This window comes from Nilaparvata lugens, unplaced genomic scaffold (assembly GCF_014356525.2).
Source record: "Nilaparvata lugens isolate BPH unplaced genomic scaffold, ASM1435652v1 scaffold4016, whole genome shotgun sequence".
Lineage (NCBI taxonomy): Eukaryota > Metazoa > Arthropoda > Insecta > Hemiptera > Delphacidae > Nilaparvata > Nilaparvata lugens.
Window position 1 is genome coordinate 5,004 of NW_024090514.1, and position 21,389 is coordinate 26,392.

At 31.7% G+C, this 21,389-nt stretch overlaps 1 protein-coding gene across 1 annotated transcript; it reads left to right on the forward strand.

Moving 5' to 3' along the window:
* Nucleotides 1-1,169: 1,169 nt before the first annotated feature.
* Nucleotides 1,170-21,036, forward strand: LOC120355659 (the record flags this gene model as incomplete). Its single annotated transcript, XM_039444270.1, is given in 7 exon segments — nucleotides 1,170-1,193; nucleotides 7,213-7,427; nucleotides 8,986-9,131; nucleotides 9,852-10,035; nucleotides 11,320-11,517; nucleotides 14,551-14,851; nucleotides 18,018-21,036. Coding segments are annotated over 7 exon segments (1,333 nt in total), but the record flags the coding sequence as incomplete, so codon positions are not given.
* Between the last annotated feature and the right edge of the window lie 353 nt (nucleotides 21,037-21,389).

The window sequence follows — 21,389 nt, forward strand, 5'->3', positions numbered from 1 at the left end:
AATAATACCCCCCATCAACACACGACAATCATAAAGAACTCTTATCATCTCTTTTCTGTATAGGGCTACTTTTATAGAAATAGAAAGAAATAGTTATTTGTATATCTAGAGTGAAAAGTACGACTTTTTCTCCCTGTGGAAAAAGTTTGAAGCCCGAGGCGAAGCCGAAGGCAGCAATTTTCCTGAGGGAGGAAAAAGTATTTTTCGCTCGTGATGTACACAACATTTTTCCTCCATCTACTTTTTTATAGAAACTGCAATAAAATCATTCTAAAACTTACGTATTGGTGACAATGATCCTAACAACATAACCTAAATCTAGAACCTAAAAACCGGTCGTCTGATTGGCACTGCCAATTGCGCTATCTATCGGCAAAAGTTGTAACATTATATCAGCTGAGCAGCTACCAAAATGGCTGACTCCAGATCACGCGGCAGATTTGAATTGCAGATAAAAATATTTGTTGGCTGGTATTTTGAATAGAATAAAAATTTTTTTAAAATTGTATAAATTTTTATCGTCTATATTAAGAATATAATAATTATCATACAAACATATATTTCATGAGTTAATCAAATTTCTGGTTGTGGTATTGATTCAGTGACTCAATGACAGACACCTCTATTATGCTTTCTCATCTGAGCTTAGACCTTCTAACCTATTACAATGTAAGTTTCAAAAAAGAGATGCTCCCATGTTATTTAAATGGAGTCACTTTTACTCCCTAGGGAGTTTTTTCTGTTTTTTACTACGAGAGCGAAAAAGTGACACTTTAGTATTAGGTTTCAGGGAGTAAAGTGAGTACTTTAGACAGTAGGTGGAGGAAAAATAAAATCTTAGTACGGTACCCTTTTTCAAATATTCACCCTTATTTCAAAAAGGGTACTAACAATTTTATTTTTCTTTCTAACTCTTATTCAACCTAATCTTAATTCAGACACCAATCTTATTCATTCTAATCTCAACGGTTACACAATTCCATTTTGTGTTGTGTTCATTGAACTTTTGTTGAGACGCTACGTAAGTCATTGAGCTGAATGTGTGAGTGTGTATAATGTGTATTTGTGTATTGTCATGTATAATAATATGTGTGTATATGTGTGTTTGTGTTGGAGGGTTGGTGAAGGTTAATGTCTGGTTAATATTTGTTTTTTCTATTATTTTTCAGTTTAGACATGATCCAGGTGGAGAGGTAACTTTCACTTTTTCGAACTTTTAAAATCCAAAATATTTTTTCCCATCTAACTAACTACTAATTTTTATCTTGAATCATAGAGAAATGATAGCATAAGAAGATATCCCATGCTTTGTAGAATTCATTCAGTTTTGTATCAATTTCAGATGATACTGTATCATGTGAAGTGATAATGTATCCAGTTAAGATGATACTGTATCATATTGTGTTGATACTGTATCATGTGTGTTGATACTGTACCATATTGTGGAGATACTGTATCATTCTGTGGTAATACTGTATGAGTTTGTTTTGATACAGTAACATGTGTGGTGATACTGGATACTGCATCATGTGTGGTGATACTGTATCATGCGAGGTGATACAGTATCATGTGTGCTGATACTGTATAATTTTTTATGATATGTCATGGTAAAGGGCGCTTATGCCCAAAATTTCACTGGTAAGGCTGTGCAAAGGCTAAAATTAAACTTTCTACTGGTGATATTTTTCTAAGTTTTTCGATTTGTATACTATCAAGCTATCAAAATTAAAGTTTTCTCAGGAAAACATTTTTTTCGATCATTACTTTTTGAGATATGAGCGCCTAAAGTTTAAATTTCTGTGCCAGAACATTTCAAGTTCGGTGAAAGATAAAACCATGAGATTTTAAGGATATAGATTCTTCATGGTATTGTTGACCTAATAAAACAAAAATTTTCTGAAAATATCAATTTTTGAGAAAGTTATTCAATTTACCAAAAATGTTCTGAAAATATAAATTTTTGAGAAAGTTATTCAATTTACCAAAAATGACCGAAAATAACTCAACTAAAAGTTGCCGATAGTCCCAGTAGTTGGTTTTGATGAAGCTATGTGACGCTGGTAATCTTCCATACTGTACCGTTCTTACACTCTCACCCCAACAAAACTGTAATAATAGACAGTAATCGGCTTGAGTTAACAGAAAATCAGCTTGAAATTTGGAGCATAAACTATCAATTCCATGGGGTATCATCTTCTTATGCTATCTTTTCTCTATGCTTGAATGCAGCAGTGAAAATAAATAAGTACCTACCTAGTAATACAGCATGCGGTATTCTGTGATGATTTTTGGAGCATGTATAGTATTTTTGATAACTTGTAATTAAAAATTAAATATTGATATTTTGATTGCACTATATCATTGCTGGTCTGTAGCGATTAATAAGCTGTAGTGTATAGATTTTAACTTTGATTTTTGTGTGGTATTTTTATAATCTCATATTATATTATATATTTTGGTTTCAAAATTTGAGAGAACTTATGAAGAGATAAAACATAACCTTTATTTTTGGACAATTTCTATCTGAATTTGGGGAAGGAACTGTTTTGGGCTTTAAGCCTTTTGTTCCTTACCCAATCATTCATAGTTAAGAATTATATTGTAACTATCAATGTATAAATAAATAAATCTTCTTTTATAATACCGGTATTGCTATAACATTTTGAATGTAGTGGATGTTTTTCAGTTATTAAAGCTTAGTATTAATTATTATGATAAATCATAATAATGATAATTATTCATTTACATAGAATAAATATTGTTGGTACTATAGTGAGGTTCACATTATAATTGCAGTGGAGAAAGATAGGAGAACAGTGTTTACAATTCTCTGATTTGCACCTGCCTTCTACGTAGAAGGTAGCTGATACCAGTATATCTGATGTAATATTAACTGTTCATTGTTGTTCAAAATAATCTATTATATTTTATTTTTCAATGATTCAATAATAAATTTTCATGATTGAGATCAAATATTTTGTCAATTCATTATAATTTCTACATATTGAAAACCATTTGGCAACGTTGCAAAGTTAGAAAAGGATATCACTGTCTGCTGTGTCGATTGATAGACAAGGATAGCAACACCAATGTTAATCAAATATGCCATTATAACGTGGACCTCACTATACATAGCAATAGAATGTATAGGTAATGTTTAGTGTATGTGAATATGTGTGAGTGGAGCATGTTTTGTGTCTTAGAAAATTTGCAAAAGCATGCGTTTGGCATAGAAACGTTTGTACTGTATTAATCAAATCAAATCATTCTTTATTATTGCAAAACATTACAATAATGTTAAAAACAAACGTCATATAAGTTAAAAGAAAGTCAGTTATACAAAAGAAATAAATACCTCAAATTCCCAATAGCCTAGCTAGTCAAAACAATCTTAAAATATGAGATAACATTCAAGAACATCAGATTTTTTCAATAGTGATAACAATCTCAAGCAGGTACCTCATTGAATCATGAAAAATTTTCCATTTAAATTCATTGATGACTCCAATCTATTTCGAAATATTCATCAACAGAATACAAACATTTCTTTATTAATATTTCTTTTATCACGCTCTTAAATTTATTCCGAAGCAGCAATTTGAAATTATCTGGAGTAGAGTTATATAATTTTACAGACATAAAGTGAAAATTTTTTGAGATTTTGTGTGAGTGTACTGCTCAATTCTAAGTTTGTGTTTATTTCTTGTGTTAAATTTGTGAAAATTACTGTTTATATTATACTTTTCCAAATTACTATGCACATAACAAACAACATATTATAAAACATACAATGAGGGTAGTGACAAAATTTCTAAATTTATAAAGAGAGGTTACAATGTGTATTAAATGGAACATTGCTGATTATCCTTACAACCGTTTTTTGTAGAATGAAAATAGATTTCGCTTTTACACTATTCCCCCAAAAAATAGCACCATAAGTGGGGAGACTTTAAAAATGAGCAAAATATACATTAAGCTGGATGGATGTATGCACTGTCACACTAAGTCTGCGAATCATGTAGGAACCTTTTGCAGATAAGTAATCTAAATGCGCAACCCAAGACAAGTTCTCATCCAAATGAATACCCAAGTATTTAAGGGAATGCTCCCTTAACTCCTAGTGAATCTAAAACTAATATCAGCGGTTTTACTCTTATTAAGTGATAGATTGTTTGCTGCACACCAGTCATTTACAATTAAATCACTTGAGTTCGTCTCTCTTTCCAGCTCAATTCTGGACTGACAATTAATTTTCATTTATTAATTATCATTTATCCCGTCTTCAACACCTGAGCTTAAAATACTTGTGGAGAGTTTCCTTTGTGAATAAATAAACATTTATTCATTATAATTTATCCCCTCTTCAACACCTGAGCTTGGAATACTTGTGGAGAGTTTCCTTTGTGAATAAATAAATAAATACTTGTTTTATATTTATCTATAATATTTACAAGGAAGCACGATCGGGAAAGAAAATAAGGATACTCCGTGTACTATTCCTCTCCCAAATTTAGATAACATTTTAAAAGTCCAAAATAGGGTTATGATTTCACTTTTCTGAAATTTAGTCCATTTCCACTCAAAAACTAAGAACTTTTTATTTTGACGGTTGAAAACGAAAAACCTGAATAAAAGAAAATGACTGAATTCTTCAAAATCTCTCCAAGATTCTAGGAAGATCTAAGCGGTTCAAACTGGAAAATATTGAGCACATTGGACTTAGCTCCGACCCAAACTTGAAAGTAAATTTGGAGGGAAAAATAAGAGTGATATTTACGTTAACGACTCTAGACTCTGAAAGTGAATTTGAAGGGAAAAATAAGAACCGATATTTACGTTCACAACTGTAGACTCAACAAAGTTCTTGTTTTATCCTGCTCCAAAACCGTATATTTTTGTAGTTCCCAGATTTAGAGTTGATTCACAAAATGCTGTTTTGAGTGTGTTGTGTGTAAAAATAATGTGAACGACTCCAAGAGTTCATTTCTCCCAAAAATGTTTCAAGGTTTGTTGTTGGGCTGGTGAGGTTCACTTTGAACAGTCAGCATAGGATAAATGGGAGCTTTAATCAGAGATGAAGTAAATCAAATATTAGTTTCCTCACTCTATGCTTTCATTAGTGTTATTTATAGGGTATTCTGACTGGAATTTGAAATAAAATCCAACTATATAAGATCTAAAATAGATTGCAGTACAATTTGTTTTGTTATTGTATATTATCTTAAGCTAAAATACAGTGTTAAATAATAATTTATCACTGAAATAATAGTTTTCTGAAGATTATCTACAGTCCTACTTGGAATAAATATTCTATTTTTGATTTTCTTGGAAAGTGATCTTGAAATAGATATGAAATAATGTATACTATAATAAAGGAAATAACTAGTTTTGCTAATTCTATAGACATATTACTATAATGTAATTATGACAATTATACACGTACGGGATAGGGACATTAAGTTTGACTCATCATCACGTCTAAACTACTGGACTGATTAACTTGAAATTTTACATTTAGATTCTTAATCAACCGATGATGGTTAAAGGCCTATTTCCAATTCTTCAAGATTTCATTACGCCAAGTTTTCAGTTGTACTACTAACATAGTTTCATCCTTTTTGGAATAATGTGAAATAATAAAAATAATTCTCTCATACCATATTAAAATCTACTGATGGAAATTACTGAGATATTGCATTCATTCAAATGCTAATGAATTAATTATTATTAAACGAAAATCCAAATTAAATGCTGTAAATCACCCCGAAGACTTCTGCCACTGCAAATATTGACAACAGGGTAAAGAGCTAGATGGAAATTCGATGAAGTGATTTACAGCATTTAATTTGGATTTTCGTTTAGTAATAATTAAAAACTACTCTTTCCATTTACAACATTTCACCCATCAGTTATATTATACAGATTTATTGTATATAACTAGCAGGAAACCCGTGCTGCGCAAGGGTCTATTTTAAAACTTGACAAACTGAAAACGTGACGTTATGAAATCTTGAAGAATCGAGAATAGGCCTATAACCATCCATGGTTAATTAAGAATCTATATGCAAAATTTCAAGTTAATCAGTCCGGTAGTTGAGATGTGATGTTGCGTCAAATAACATAATAATTTCCCTATCCCGTACGTGTATAAGCCAGTTATTTCCTCTATTATAGTATAGATTATAATTGGTTGTATATTCATATGTATTTCAAGAATGCATTTGAGATCACTTTCAAAGAAAAGCAAATAGAATATTTATTCCATGTAGGACTATAGAAAATCTTGGATAAAGTATTATTTTAGTGCTAAATTTTGTTCATTTATTATAGTCATTAATTATTTTGAGAAGGCTGAAAAAACAGTACAACGTTTCTTTTCAAATGGACTTATTTATTTGCAAAACAAAAACTATAAGAAAGTTGAAAGGGGAGTCCGATCTCACTAGGCATCAATCCTGCAACAGTGTAGAAATCAATCTGAAAAAGGGAGAAAATTATAAGACAATTCTTTTTATTTAATATTAATAATTATTACCACAATATCATCTTGTCAACTACACTAAAAGCTTAACAAAAATTATGAAAAATATGAGTCTTCTCAATTATTATTCTCTTGTGAAGCTCAACTACCAGTTATTAATTTTTGAAAAATTATTCCAATTGGAAGTTTTGTAAAATACTCATGGTAAGCAATAAAAAGTTATAACTTGAAATTCTCAAAGAAATCAACAGTATTATGAAAGTCCTTTACTGATAATAGGTAGAGAGTTAGTGGGAAGGATATTTTGAATATTCTTTCCGAAGAATGGACATTGATATGTCCAAAGCTCCGCCAATTTATGTAGATGCATAACAATATTATCTATAGTTATTACAAATTTCTTTTTTCATATCATATAAAGTTCAATAAGTATTCTCTTAGTCTATATTATGTAAATTCATCTATAATTTTGCTGTATTGTAAGCTATTGTATATAAGTGTATAAGCCAGTATATATTGTAATCTACATAAGTAAAATACTCAATCAATCAATAATACGTTTAAAAATTTTTTATAAATGAATTTGAGTGATTTGTCGAGGAAATGAATAATTATGGAGATATATTTTTGGCTCAGATGAATGTTGTTTTTTTAGGATGAGGGATACAGTAATGAATTTTGAATAATAATTTTAGAGATGTTTTTTCTTAGAAGGATGTTGTTTGTTTTAGGACAAAGGAGATGCGTCTGAACTCTATCAAGACTCAGATACTGAGCTACCTGGGTCTTCTGGGCGGGCAGCCCAATATCAGCAGCAACCAGAACAACGGCACAAGCAATCAACAGGCGGAGATCATCCGTCAGATGTACGACAAGATGAAGAGGTTACCGCAGTGGCCTCCCTCCGATGTATACACCGAGAAAGTACAGAGTTTCTACCCTTCCTGTGAGTATCTCTCTTATTTATCCAATATCGGGGGAACGAGCTTCGCTCTGGAGTGTAAAAGCATAAAACATTTGTAACGAAGTATTTTATTCATTTTCTCAGTCGTACAATTATTTTTACAGTTATATGAGGAGGCACAACAGGCTTGTGCCCAAAACTGTCCCTTTTCAAATTTATACTAAGTTACAGTCAAAATCAAAATAGTTTAAGCTACTATCACTAATCAAAATAACAATTATTCACACTTCAAAAAACAAACACATCATCAATTACAAATAGATATAGTGTACTATGAATTCGATTTAAATTATTTATTTGCAATTTAATTTGTTTACAATATTATCTACAACATGTAAAGAATTCCTGCATTGCCAGCATATATAATTCAACATATATTCAATTATATAAATCACAAATTCATAAAATACATAATAAGACACTAAATAAGTTTAGTAAATATTATAAGGCTACAAGTTTTCGACTTGAATCTAATCAAGCCCTTATATTGTGTCTAGATAGGCTGGAGTTGGATCTGAGGGAGGAAAGCGGTAAAAAATTCATCAAAAGTCATTCATCTAAAAAATCGCGAACCGAATAATATGCTTTATCTGTCAAATATTCTAAGATATTCTTCTTGAATTGAAATTTAGAATTTAAAACTTTAGTTTATCTTGGAAGTTTGTTGAAGAATTTAACTCTCTCTATATAGTTCTCCTTTTTCAAATTTCGTTGTCCTATATTTTCGGATTGGAATTTTATTTTTTTTCTAGTTTTTCATACTTTCCATATGTTTCTTTTTTCTTTATTATATTTTTTCTATTTTCGACTGAATCTCAAGCCACTAATTATAGCCGACTGATTACTCGTTGCCATCGCTCAAACTACTTAGTTTTGCTGGTAACGCCAATGATAATATTATAATCGATGTTTAAATGGAAAATATTTAAATTTTAAGTTTTTGTAATGTATTGTACCTATATGAAAATTTTTCACATTTGTAAAGTTTGTTTAATGATTTTGGCAATAAATATTTCTTTCTTTCTTTCTTTCTGTCTGTCTTTCTATACATTGGGTAATATAATAAGTTAAGTGCTCTTGTTTCTCTCGCTTTTTCATTACTTTTGTTGAGTATATTGAGGTTTGTGAATGCTAAAATTTGAGTAAATGTAAATTGAGGGAACGGTGAGACTTTTGTTATTCTTGAAGTTGTCTCTACATGGGTGTCTCCATCTCAAATTAAAAATTCGCCGAATAATATTTCTTTGGACTCCAAATATTTTATCTAATTGAGACGATGCACCCCAAAATTCAGGTGTAAACAACAAGCATTTGCTCAAAACTGCTGCCCACCTTAATTTGAAATGAACAGTCCCGTTGTGGAGTTCATGATTTGATTTACACACAGTTTCAAGTCCAAGAAAATGATTCAATTTGATTCATATAGGCTACAAGTCCAGAAAGAAGATTCAACAAATAATCATCAACAAAATGTATAATTTATTTCAGACTCTGCACTTCTATCTTGCATCAATTGACCTTTTTCTGTGTTTTTTTACAGGTGAATTACCAAGGAATACAGATGAAGAGCTGTGGAGCAACGGGGAGTCGATGCATTTGCTGTTTGATTTGAATTTCCCGACCAGTTTGCAAGGCAATGTTGTTAACATCATCGCTGCTAAACTCAGGCTGCATAAGGTCTCCCAGGTAGTGTAAACATAACCTATTTTTGGACAATTTCCATTCAAATTTGGGAAAGGAACAGTTTTGGGCTTCAAGCCTGTTGTTCCTTTCCCAATCATTCATAGTTGAGAATGATTGTATCTATTTATGTATAAATAAATAAATAATTCAAACTCTAATTATTTATATGTATGATGAACTTTTAATGATGAATTGGAAAGTTTCTTATCTCTGGAGAGGATAAAAAATGAAGAAAATATTATCATGATGGGTGATATTAATATATGTTACTTGAATGATAGATATGGTGTAGATAATTATCTTAGTATTTTGTATTCAAATGGTCTCTATAATAGTATTCAAAAGCCTACTAGAGAGGAGATGTATAATAATGTATTAGTGTCATAATGTTTAGATCACGTAAATGTTAAAGTGAATGATTAAAGCTCTTATACTTCTTTTATTGTTGAGAACAAAATCTCCGACCATTATTGGACAGGGGTAAGGATCAGTATGAATAAATCCTCAGATTGACAAATAGATAATGATTATAAGAGTAAAATAAAGATATTAAATTAAAGTCGATTTTTCGCAATATCTCAAGTCTCTTCAATATTATAGAAGAGCTCTACAACATCAATATTTTATCTACAAACTTAATCATAGATCGATCACTTATTTAACCAAAATGATACTTTATTTTATTAGCATTTTTGTGATAAATCCTATTTTCTTTTGCTTCAGGCCAACATGACAGTGGCTGTTTCTGAGACGTGCCCTCCTCCTGCATTCGATGGGGGTGAGTCCACCCCTGCCATCAAGGCATTCAACCCCAGCCTTCCCCTGCCGCCTTCCCCTATCACCGTGGACGACAAGAAGATTCGAGTCTCCATCTACTGGTACACCAGATCCCTCAAGAAACACCGCGGTAAGTCTAGTATGTATTCTAGATTGCAACAAAAATGGTAAAGTCCACGTTATAATGACAATATAGAAATATAAGAGACAATCGCTGCCGATTCTCTGCCTTGTATGATAAGATATTTATCTATCAGAGCATTTTCACAAAAATAACAGTTGAAATTGAATATCTGCAGTGCTCCCCACAACTCTATCCCATAAGCTACATGGGAATGATACAGATAATAAGAGTAGAGTACACCATTTACCTTGTTACAAATTTTACAATATTTCTTAACACAAAATTCAATTCAATTCAATTCAAAATTCTTTATTCTTTAAAATGCACTATACAATAAAATTGATAGTATTATTATTACTAGAATACCCCTACAAGACTATACGTCTGTGTGTAGGGGTGAGTTCCAGGTTACCTACTGGTTCTAGATCTATTGCGTTTTATAAATTTATGGCCTTAAATGGCCTGCATGATTTTCTAGTACAGAAATAGCTACATTTCACCAACTTGATAGCTGAATAAAACACATTAATAACATATCATAATACCAAAACATATGGTACTGTAAATTATAGTTTTAAATCCATAACAAAGATAAGAGTAAAAGATCAATAAAAAAAGTAAATTTGAATGAAATAAAAGTAATAATATCAAACAAAACATATTGAATTTTTCTTAGCAACAACATGTTAATAATACTTCTAAATTAAAAAAAAATGGGGAAAGAAAATAAAGAAATTGAAGATATATTATGTAGGAACAGTGATTGGCGGATCCTCAAAAGATATCAGTACAAAGGTGCCAATTTATTACATAAGAAGAAGAAGGAGTATTAAGATTCTCACTGATAGAGTCAAGAAAAAGAAGAATTCCGGAAATAAACAAATTAATTCAATGCAAGTATACTGACCGAAGCAGACTTTCTGTCATTTCCCAGCCCATACAGTACAGCCACCTCTCAATCCTTCGTTTGTATACAATAACACTGCATTCCTGCATATTCCTCATCTCAAAGGGTAAGTTCCTGTGTACCATTTGGGATAGGTAGAAAGGTGTTCTCAACTCAACAAAAAGATCTCTTCCACTGTATCAATGCATTGACATGCTCATCCCACACAAGTTTAGAGTCCAACTGCTGTAGAGAATACCTTATACCTTATACCTTATACCTTGTACCGGTTATTATGTTTACTCCACTTCATAAAATTTCGTCAAATATTCTCACCAAGCTCTTGAAACAAATTTACAATTAGTACAATATTATTATTTTTTATTTTGTTTGTTTGTTATCAGTGAAGAGGAAGCTGCTAGACAGTCAGATGGTGTCGGTGTATGGGGACGCGTGGACCGAATGGAATGTCCGCCAGGCAGTCAAGGCCTGGAAGGAGTCCAACAAGAACTTCGGCCTGGCCATTGAGGTGGAAGATGAAGACGGAAATCTGCTGCCGGCACACAAATACTTCTCGCCTATGAACTGCTCCAAGGAGGCCTGTGAGTTCTGTATACTGTCTCAGCCTGTATAGTGAGGTCCACGTTATAATGGCAGTGTTTGATTTGCAATGGTATTGCTATCCTTGTCTATCATTCAACAAAGCGGATCTCTTTCTCGCTTTGCTCTGTTGCCAGATCGTCTTTTAACAATGTAGAATGAATTATTAATTACCCTAACAAAATATGTCATCTCAATTACGAAATAATTGAAAATATAATTTCTTGCATGATACAATAAAATTGATCATTTTAAACGAGAATGAACAATTGATATTACATCAATAAACCGGTATCAGTTACCCTCCATAGAAGGCATTGACAAGACAGAGGATCGGCAACGTTGTTCTCCCATCTTTCTCTCTCCACTGCCATTATGATATGAACCTCACCATAGATTTACATTCAAGATGATAATAGTATACATAAACGCTCTTAACAAATAATGCGCTATACTAGATTTACATATTCAAGATGATAATATTATTATATAAAACAATATAACAAGTAAATAATAATCTTATTATCTAGGATCTCTTGTATGGAATACATTGATTTTTCCACTATCCAGTTGAAGATTTTTATATTCATTCATTCATTCATTTATTCGTGGACAGAATCACAGATCATATAATATGATTAGGAAGGAACAACAGTCTTGGCCCAAATCTATTCCATTCCCAAATTTTGATAAATTGATAAAATGACCAAAAAATACGTTATGTTTCTACTGTAAAACGTTCAAGTTCAATTGATCTATTGAATTATTCTATTGATCTGCAGTCTTATTTGTTAAATTCTAAGGTTTTTATTGAGTGTTAGAATTGAATAGAATAAATTGAGATTTAAATGAATAGGTTATCAACTCTTGTCTGTTCTTGGAGATGAGTCAATGTATATTGTAGGTGAATTGTCTTTTTTCTAGAGGATTATTTTTGAATATGAATGAAAAAATAAATCTGAGTAGCCTCCCCTTCTCAAAAGTTGCTGGAAAAGGTAAACTCTGATTTATTATTTTATTTATATTGAAGGTGAATGTTAACTTTTTGGTGGGGTTACTCTTATTTGACAAGATAATCGGATTACCCTTTCCAAGAATAGGTACTGATGGAATTAAATAGAGATTGCATTTATTCAAATGCCAATTGATGTATATTATTATTTGAATAATAATGAATATTTCATCTTATATTATTTTCATCCAACCCTGTTGTCAATGTCTGCAGTAGCAGAAGTCTTCGGGGTGATTTACAGCATTCAATTCTGATTTTCGTTAATTAATCGAGGTACCCTTTCAAGAACTATTATTCACAACATGTTTTGGCATTAATGCTATTATCAACTTGAAAATGGGATTTATGTTGAAACATTTTGCGAAAAAAGTTCTTTATTGATTTATACAATAAGTAAATCATGAAAATGATAGGGAGAGAAAAAATAAGGGAACCTTGTGCTATTCCTCTCCCAATTTAGATAAGGTAAAGCTGCATTTACAGCAAAGTTATTAACAATGTTTATTTTTCCGTCCTTAGAAATTCTATTAGATTAAACGGAGCTTGACAAACACATAATTATGCACATTATGTGTATGATAAGTTATGTTCAATCTAATAGAATCTATAAGGACGAAAAAGTAAACATTGTGTTAATAACTTTTTTGGTGTGAACGCAGCTTTACACATACTCCGAAATAGCTTAGTCTTGATGTAGGCCTAGTTGTTCACTTCACAAAATTTTCAGTCCTTAATTACTTTCACAAAGTAGATTTTTAAATTTAGATGCTTCAAAACCAAACATAGAAGGAATATTTCACATTACTATCGCTGAAATTATCATAATTTTCAATTATCAACTATTTAACGATAAAATTTTTGAAAATTATGTGACATAAATAGAGATTCTTTACCGGAAGTGTATCCTAGAATTGAAATATTTTAATTTGATTTTCGTAACAAGCTTGAACGGGTTTTCATTAATTATTTATTTTAATGTAAGCCGTTTTGGGTGTATCCTGTGGCTTAATTTTGTATATACATTGTATTGTAAATATTTTTGGTGAATAAATAAACATAACCTCATTTAAACTATTCTTATCAAAATTAGGGAGAGGAACAGTTTTGGGTTTATCCTGTTGATTCTCTCCCAATCATTAATTTGATGTTGTGATTAAGGAATGTAATAAATGTAAATGTAAATGTAATAAATTCTTCAATATTTCAGTGAGTCAACTTTTCAGTTTGTCAAGCTCTAACCCTTGCAGAGCACGGGTTACCTACCAGTCACTGATAAATTTTCAATAACTGTTCCTTGAATTTCCAATATTTTTTTTCACCAGAATAGGTTTTCAAGTCTGAAATTGAATGTTTCGATTGTTGTTTCTAAAGTGTTATTTGGAAATGAATTGGTCTTTCTTTATAATTTTCTCCATATAATTTGCAAATATCGCCTACTTTTTATTTCTCTACAAACTATTTGAAATAGAATCAACTCTATTTCTAATGTTTTCTTTATTACTATTTTATGTAAATTTTGTAATGAATATATTGTTTGTAGGAAAGAGAAAGGTACCTTGTCCAAGGCTCTGAACGGAATAGTTATTATCTCTGAGATAGGAAATATTCACATATTAAGATAAAGAAAGGAAAAAGAAAAAAGATGTTGTCGAATTCCACTATAACATTTTTATAGTAAAATGTTATAGTGGAATTCGACAACATCTTTTTTCTTTTTCCTTTCTTTATCTTAATATGGAGAAGTTCCACAATATCTCTGATAAAAGTGTTAAATATTCACATATATTAAAGAAATGAATTTGCAGGGCCAAAAAAACAAAGCTGATATTGAATAAGGGTAGCCTACTTAGATTTTTATTTCTTGTAGATAATAATAATTATAATAATATCGAGTGACCTGGCTGACTCAGGGTCTGGTGTCAGAGTTTTCAGGTCGCAACTGATAAATAAATTATTGAATTCTTGTAGATGAATGATTTGATTGGTTCGTCAATCTAATTTGTATGGGCGTGGCTTATTGCAGCGACCTCCCGACCAATCCCCGGCTTCCTGGTGGACGCGGCACGCCTCTTCTCGCTGGAGCACAACCAAACGAGCAATGGCGGCAGTAGCTCCGCCTACCACTTCAACACGCACATGTTCCCCATGATAGACTTGTGCACAGTCGAATTGCCCGAGACGGAAATCGCCGAGGCTGTGCTCTATCATAATGCCAAGTTCGCGCTGGAAAGGCAGCTGTTGACTGTCGTGAGGAATAACAGCATTACGTCAGCTGACGTCATGGACGACAACAGGCATAGGATCAGGCATCAGAATCATCATAGGTAACACACAATACTTATTACCATATCTGAAAAATATTTTAATAGGATTACTTGAATGTTAGACTATAGATAGATTCTTCAATTCTTTATTGCCAGAATTCAACAACGCAACAAATCAAAGGTTAATAAAAAACACTTATCACAAGAAAATAAAATAAAAAAAGTAGTTCTGTGAACAGTAGACCTCGCGCTCAATAAGTTACATTGACCTGTTGTTATGTTTTCTCAAAAATTAATAAATAATTTATCAATTGAAAATGTCCTGAAAATATCCTAAATAAACATAGAGCTTTCTGTCCTATCGTACCGTGACGTGTCGTCCTGGAATGTGAGTGTGAGCACTGTTATCAGGTCTGGCTGCAACTGTCTACAACGTTGATGGAAAGATACATTTTCAAGATGTTCGATGTTTTTGAATGGGTAGTACTAGTAGTTCTGTGAACAGAAGATCTCACGCAGTATTTTCATCCACAAGTACCTGATTGAACCTTTAAACATTATGGAAATACAGCAATAGACTGGCTTTTCCACACATCTGTTAAATCACTTGTCAGCTGATTTATGATGAATAATTCTATAGTCTGATTTTTACTCCAATATTGGCATATGAAGGAGGCTCCTTTCTCCTCTTATATTATCCTTGAAATGCAAAATTTCCAAAAACCTTGTATATACGTCGACATGCAATTAAAAAAGGAACATATCTGTCAAATTTCATGAAAATCTATTACCGCGTTTCGCCGTAAATGTGCAACATATAAACATTTAAACATTAAGAGAAATGCCAAATCGTCAACTTGAATCTTAGACCTCACTTCGTTCGGTCAATTAACTACCCAGAAATAAAAATCCATAAATAATTTCAGGTACCATCAGCAGAAGAAAAATCTTTGACCTCTGGTGGAAGTCGCTAAAAGTCCAATTAAAAATAACAACTAAAAATAACACAATACAAATCAGGTTGATGACAAGAAAAAATTATTTCGATGTTGATTTTCATGACGAAACTCTATATAATAACTTTCTTGTAGTTCAGACACTGTGTTACTTCAAATATTTGAAAAAACACTTACTTTCTTGGAGTATTTCATCAGGATGAAGCTCCTCTTCAGGAGTGAAATGCATTCCTCAATACTCCAAGAAAAGTAAGTGTTTTTTTTTTCAAATATTGAGAGTAACACATTCAACAACAAAGTTGAAACTATTTCACTCAAAAAAAAAGAGTGATAACAAATTTTGAGAGAGAAAAAAACAAAGAAGATTATCCAAATGAAAAAACTAAATTAAAACAGAGATTAAATGACAAATATGACTACCATTCAGGTCTCAGTAATTACAAAAAATGAAATAGATTATAAAAAATATGATAAATAGATTAGAATAAATAAAAAGATTGCTTTAAAAAAATACAAGATAGGCCTAGATAGATAAATTAAATAGCATCGTCTGCCACTGCTCACTGTAGAAAATCGCTGGTAGATACCATTTTATTATTCATGTATTTATTATTATTTATTTGTTTGAACAAAAAACAAGTGAGTTACAAAGATATTCAGTATGCGACCTATAGCTTTGCCTCCCTGACTTTGAAATGGCATGTAGTCAAGGTATGGTTCACGAGGTAATATTCACGGCTTTGCAAAAACATCGGTCTTCAGAGACCCTACCCTAGATCCCTAGATGGAGAAAGCTCCCTACACACAGAGATTCTTCATGAATGAGAGAGTTGCAACATATCATCAACAACGATGAAAGAGCATGTTGAACGAATGTCAGCTGATAGGCTGTGTTGTGCTAAAAGGACATAACTCCAAAAAGCTCATTGTGTATCTTCTCGGATGCAACACTGGAAGATACAAAAGAGTATCTGTTGCTTATGGAAAGATACATTAAATTTAAGCTCCTCATGTATCTTTTCGGATGCAACACGTTTCTTTTGATAAGATACAGAAGAGCATCTGTTGCTTATGGAAAGATACATTAATTTAACTGTTTGTGTATCTTTTCTGAAGCAACACGTTGCTTTTGAGAAGATACAAAAGAGCATCTGTTGCTTATGAAAAGATACATTTTAGCTCATTGTGTATATTTTCTGATGCAACACGTTGCTTCTGAGAAGATTCAAAAGAGCATCTGTTACTTATGGAGAGATGCATTTCCTAAAAGCTCCTTGTGTATCTTTTCAGACGCAACTCGTTGCATTCGAGAAGATACAAAAGAGCATCTGTTGCTTATGGAAACATACATTTAAGCTCATTGTGTATATTTTCTGATGCAACACGTTGCTTTTGAGAAGATACAAAAGAGCATCTGTTGCTTATGAAAAGATACATTTTAGCTCATTGTGTATCTTTTCTGATGCAACACGTTGCTTCTGAGAAGATTCAAAAGAGCATCTGTTACTTATGGAGAGATGCATTCCTTAAAGCTCCTTGTGTATCTTTTCAGACGCAACTCATTGCATTCGAGAAGATACAAAAGAGCATCTGTTGCTTATGGAATGATACATTTAAGCTCATTGTGTATCTTTTCTGATGCAACACGTTGCTTTTGAGAAGATACAAAAGAGCATCTGTTACTTATGGAGAGATGCATTTCCTTAAAGCTCCTTGTGTATCTTTTCGGATGCAACACGTTTCTTTTGATAAGATACAAAAGAGCATCTGTTGCTTATGGAAAGATACATTAAAGCTCCTTGTGTATCTTTTCGGATGCAACACGTTGCTTTTGAGAAGATACAAAAGAGCATCTGTTGCTTATGAAAAGATACATTTTAGCTCATTGTGTATCTTTTCTGATGCAACACGTTGCTTCTGAGAAGATTCAAAAGAGCATCTGTTACTTATGGAGAGATGCATTTCCTTAAAGCTCCTTGTGTATCTTTTCAGACGCAACTCGTTGCATTCGAGAAGATACAAAAGAGCATCTGTTGCTTATGGAATGATACATTTAAGCTCATTGTGTATCTTTTCTGATGCAACACGTTGCTTTTGAGAAGATACAAAAGATCATCTGTTGCTTATGGAAAATACATTAATTTAACTGTTTGTGTATCTTTTCTGAAGCGACATGTTGCTTTTGAGAAGATACAAAAGAGCATCTGTTGCTTACACTATATTCATAAATAGTGAATCATTATTAATTCATTCTGAACCGGTTTGAACAGGATTGTGGTGATGAACAGCACCGCCGTGGAAGCTATGGCGGACGCTGCCTCCTCGATTTCGTCATCGTCGCCGCCAGCCAGTGCCTCCCTGATCGCGTCGTCGCCGATGCGACACACAGAGGTGGTGCGACGCGATAATGGCGACAGTGTCGAGGAGATGACCTTCACGAGCAGCGCCGATGACCTTGACGGCGATCAACTGAGAAAGCACATCATTGTGCAGAAGGTCATCAAACGCAACCGGCAGCCAGCATCAGCTGATTGAACTGCAACAGCTGATCGATGGTGACCTTGAACTTGACTACTTGCAACAGCTGATCGATGGTGACCTTGAACTGACACAGACCTACACAGAGAGCAAGGGTTGACAGATGACCTTGAAAATAGACTTCTGGATTTCTTCCATACAGAGCTAAATGACTACTGGAGAGAGAGTGAAGCCCACTTTATAAAAGCAGTATTTCAATGATATCCAGGATCATCCTCTCCATTAAAAAACTTAACCAAAAATGGAAGATTTGAAAGGAACATCAAGTAATGATGTATGATGATGATGAAAGATCTTCTAATATTTTTTACCCATTTTGAATCAACTAGCCACTTTCTTATCTGCCTAGTCGATTTTGTGGACTGTAAAGTGAAAAAAACCATTATAAGAGAAATTATTTATTCAAAAAATTGAATAGAAAACAATATAAATGAGCACCTCAGTTCACTCAGAGTTCATAATATTGGTGATTGATCACTTAGTTTTAAAAAATGTTATACCTTTATCTTTGACATTGCATGTCAGAATAATGAACTTCCCATCTATTTTCTCTAAAATCGACTTCATATTATTCAAGCTCTTTATAACATTGATTTTTTTGTAAATGAAACATAGCCTGTAGGCTTTTCTTATAATGTGTGTATTCAGAGCTGGGGTACCCATTTTTTATTCATAAAATAACATCATAGTAGGCTACCCTTTCTTGAAAAGTTTTTAAATATAAAATAACAGATTAAAAACACAAATCCTGTAGGCTTTATATTTTTAAAGCCCCTGCAATTTTTCTTTGTTCCATATTATGAAACAAGGAGGCCTCTATAAATAATTAGGGATATCTGATAATATCATAAGGTATTGCCTGTATGCTCATTGAATGTTTCATCATTGATCTACAATCAGAATATGATCTACATTCAGAATTTCAGTTGTAATATTTGTTCATTAATGTATCTCATGGAGAGAACTAGTGCTCATACAATATTTGGAATACTTTTCAACAATAAAGGGGAAAGAAAATAAATTAATTAATATGAAAAACAAGGAGAAAGAATATTTGTGCTTATACAATGTTTGGAACTATTTTCAGCAAAGGAGAAAGAATAATATTTGTGCTTTTTCTGAAAAATAAATGATAAAACAGCTCTTCTCAAATGCAATGTCAAATAGAACTGATAGAATATTGTATTATTTAACAGTCATTTAGATTTAAGTTTCACATATTTTTGTTCAATGCGAATTATTACCCACGTTATTCATGAATCATAATAATGAAGTTTATGATTCTTCATTGATTCATACAATAAGTACATCATCAAAATTCTCTTTATTCAGAATAGCTCCTGTTGAATCAATAATTGATGAATACCAATTTTATTGAAATAAATGATGGTCATTGAAAATCAAACTTAAAATCGGAATCTGAAAGACTGACTGTATATTTATGAATATTTATATAAATACTAATTAATTCTTAAGCATTATGCAACATGATGCACAGTAGTTATAACTGCTACCCACTTTTTTTAATGTGTAGATGATTTAGGATGTAATTTATATTAACTCTAATGATAAGCTATCTATAATTTATTTTAATTCAATCTAATCGTTCCTTATTTTAAAATACGTAGTTCTATGTATTAAATTTAATGTCTTCATGATGATTTATTGTCAAACATATTAAATAATTACTAGGATTAACTTTTAAGTTGTAAAGATTGTGAAGCTTGAATTTAACACTTTATCAGGAAACAGTTGAATATTCAAGTTCATCACATGTATTAAAACTTTCAATTTCTTGGGGAAATACATAAAAATAATACTACTGATGATTTAATGATTTAATTGAGAAATTCTACAGTTGAATAATAATTCGACAAATATTATAAGTAAGCTGTTTACCCTGTTGTCAATATTTGCAGTACCTAGCAGAAGTCTTCGGGGTGATTTACAGCATTAAATTTGTATTTTCGTTCAATGATAATTTAAGTGATAATACTTGTTTGCTTAGTTGGTGAACATTGTAATATTGTAAGTTTTAATAGAAGTTGAAAAACAGTAAGTAAACTGTAGAAAATCTAGAATTTTCCAACAATTCGAATTGAAGATATTGTTGAACGTTTTATACCAATTGATTTTTCATAGCTTTTATCAATACTATAGTATGAAATCTATATTTAAAAATACCAAATTAACAAAAGGAAGAAGGATTTAAGTTATATTAATTGATCTAGAATTTGGAACAATTCGAATTGAAGATATTGTTGAAGGTTTTATACCAATTGATTTTTCATTGCTTGTATCAGTAGGTACTGCAGTATGGAATCTTAATTTAAAATGCCAAATCAACAAAAGGAAAAAAAGATTTAAGTTGTATTAATTGATTCAAAAACAGTCATTGAAATTCAATGCAACTTCATTCATCAATTCATTTTTAGAAGCATGTCTACTAATAATACTATCTAGGATTCTAGAAGGATTTTGAATATGAGTGTTCAAGACTTCTTGATATAATGATAGATTACTTTTGTTTCTAGTTCTATCAATTATAGCTTGTAAATAAGTAGACTACTATTTTTATACTTAATTTTTATTTCATCTAGGCAAGCCAAAAGAACAATATTATTGTTCCGAGTTTTCAAGACGTCTTGAAAATGTTGATAACATAATAATTTGTATTTAACATAGCTGTAATTGTAATCATTATTGTTTAATTGTTTAATAACATTATGTAAGTTATCTTGAAGTTCAACTTCTAAAATTAAATCTATAAAAAATTATATTATAATCTATGTTTATTTTCACCTGTTTCCAGCTAGTTTAAATCTCATTTGAGTGTTACCGTATATAAATGGGTATGATCACATTGGATGAATATAATATGTAAGTGCATGTGAAATCATGCGCAAAGAGAAATAGGAACATTCACATTAAATGCATGCACTTGCTGGTATAGTGAGGTCCACGTTATAATGGCAATGGAGAAAGATAGGAGAGCAACGTTGCCGACCCTCTGTCTTGTGAATGCCTTCTATAGACGGTAGCTGATACAGGTTTATTGATGTAATATCAACTATTCATATTCGTTTAAAATAATCAATTATATT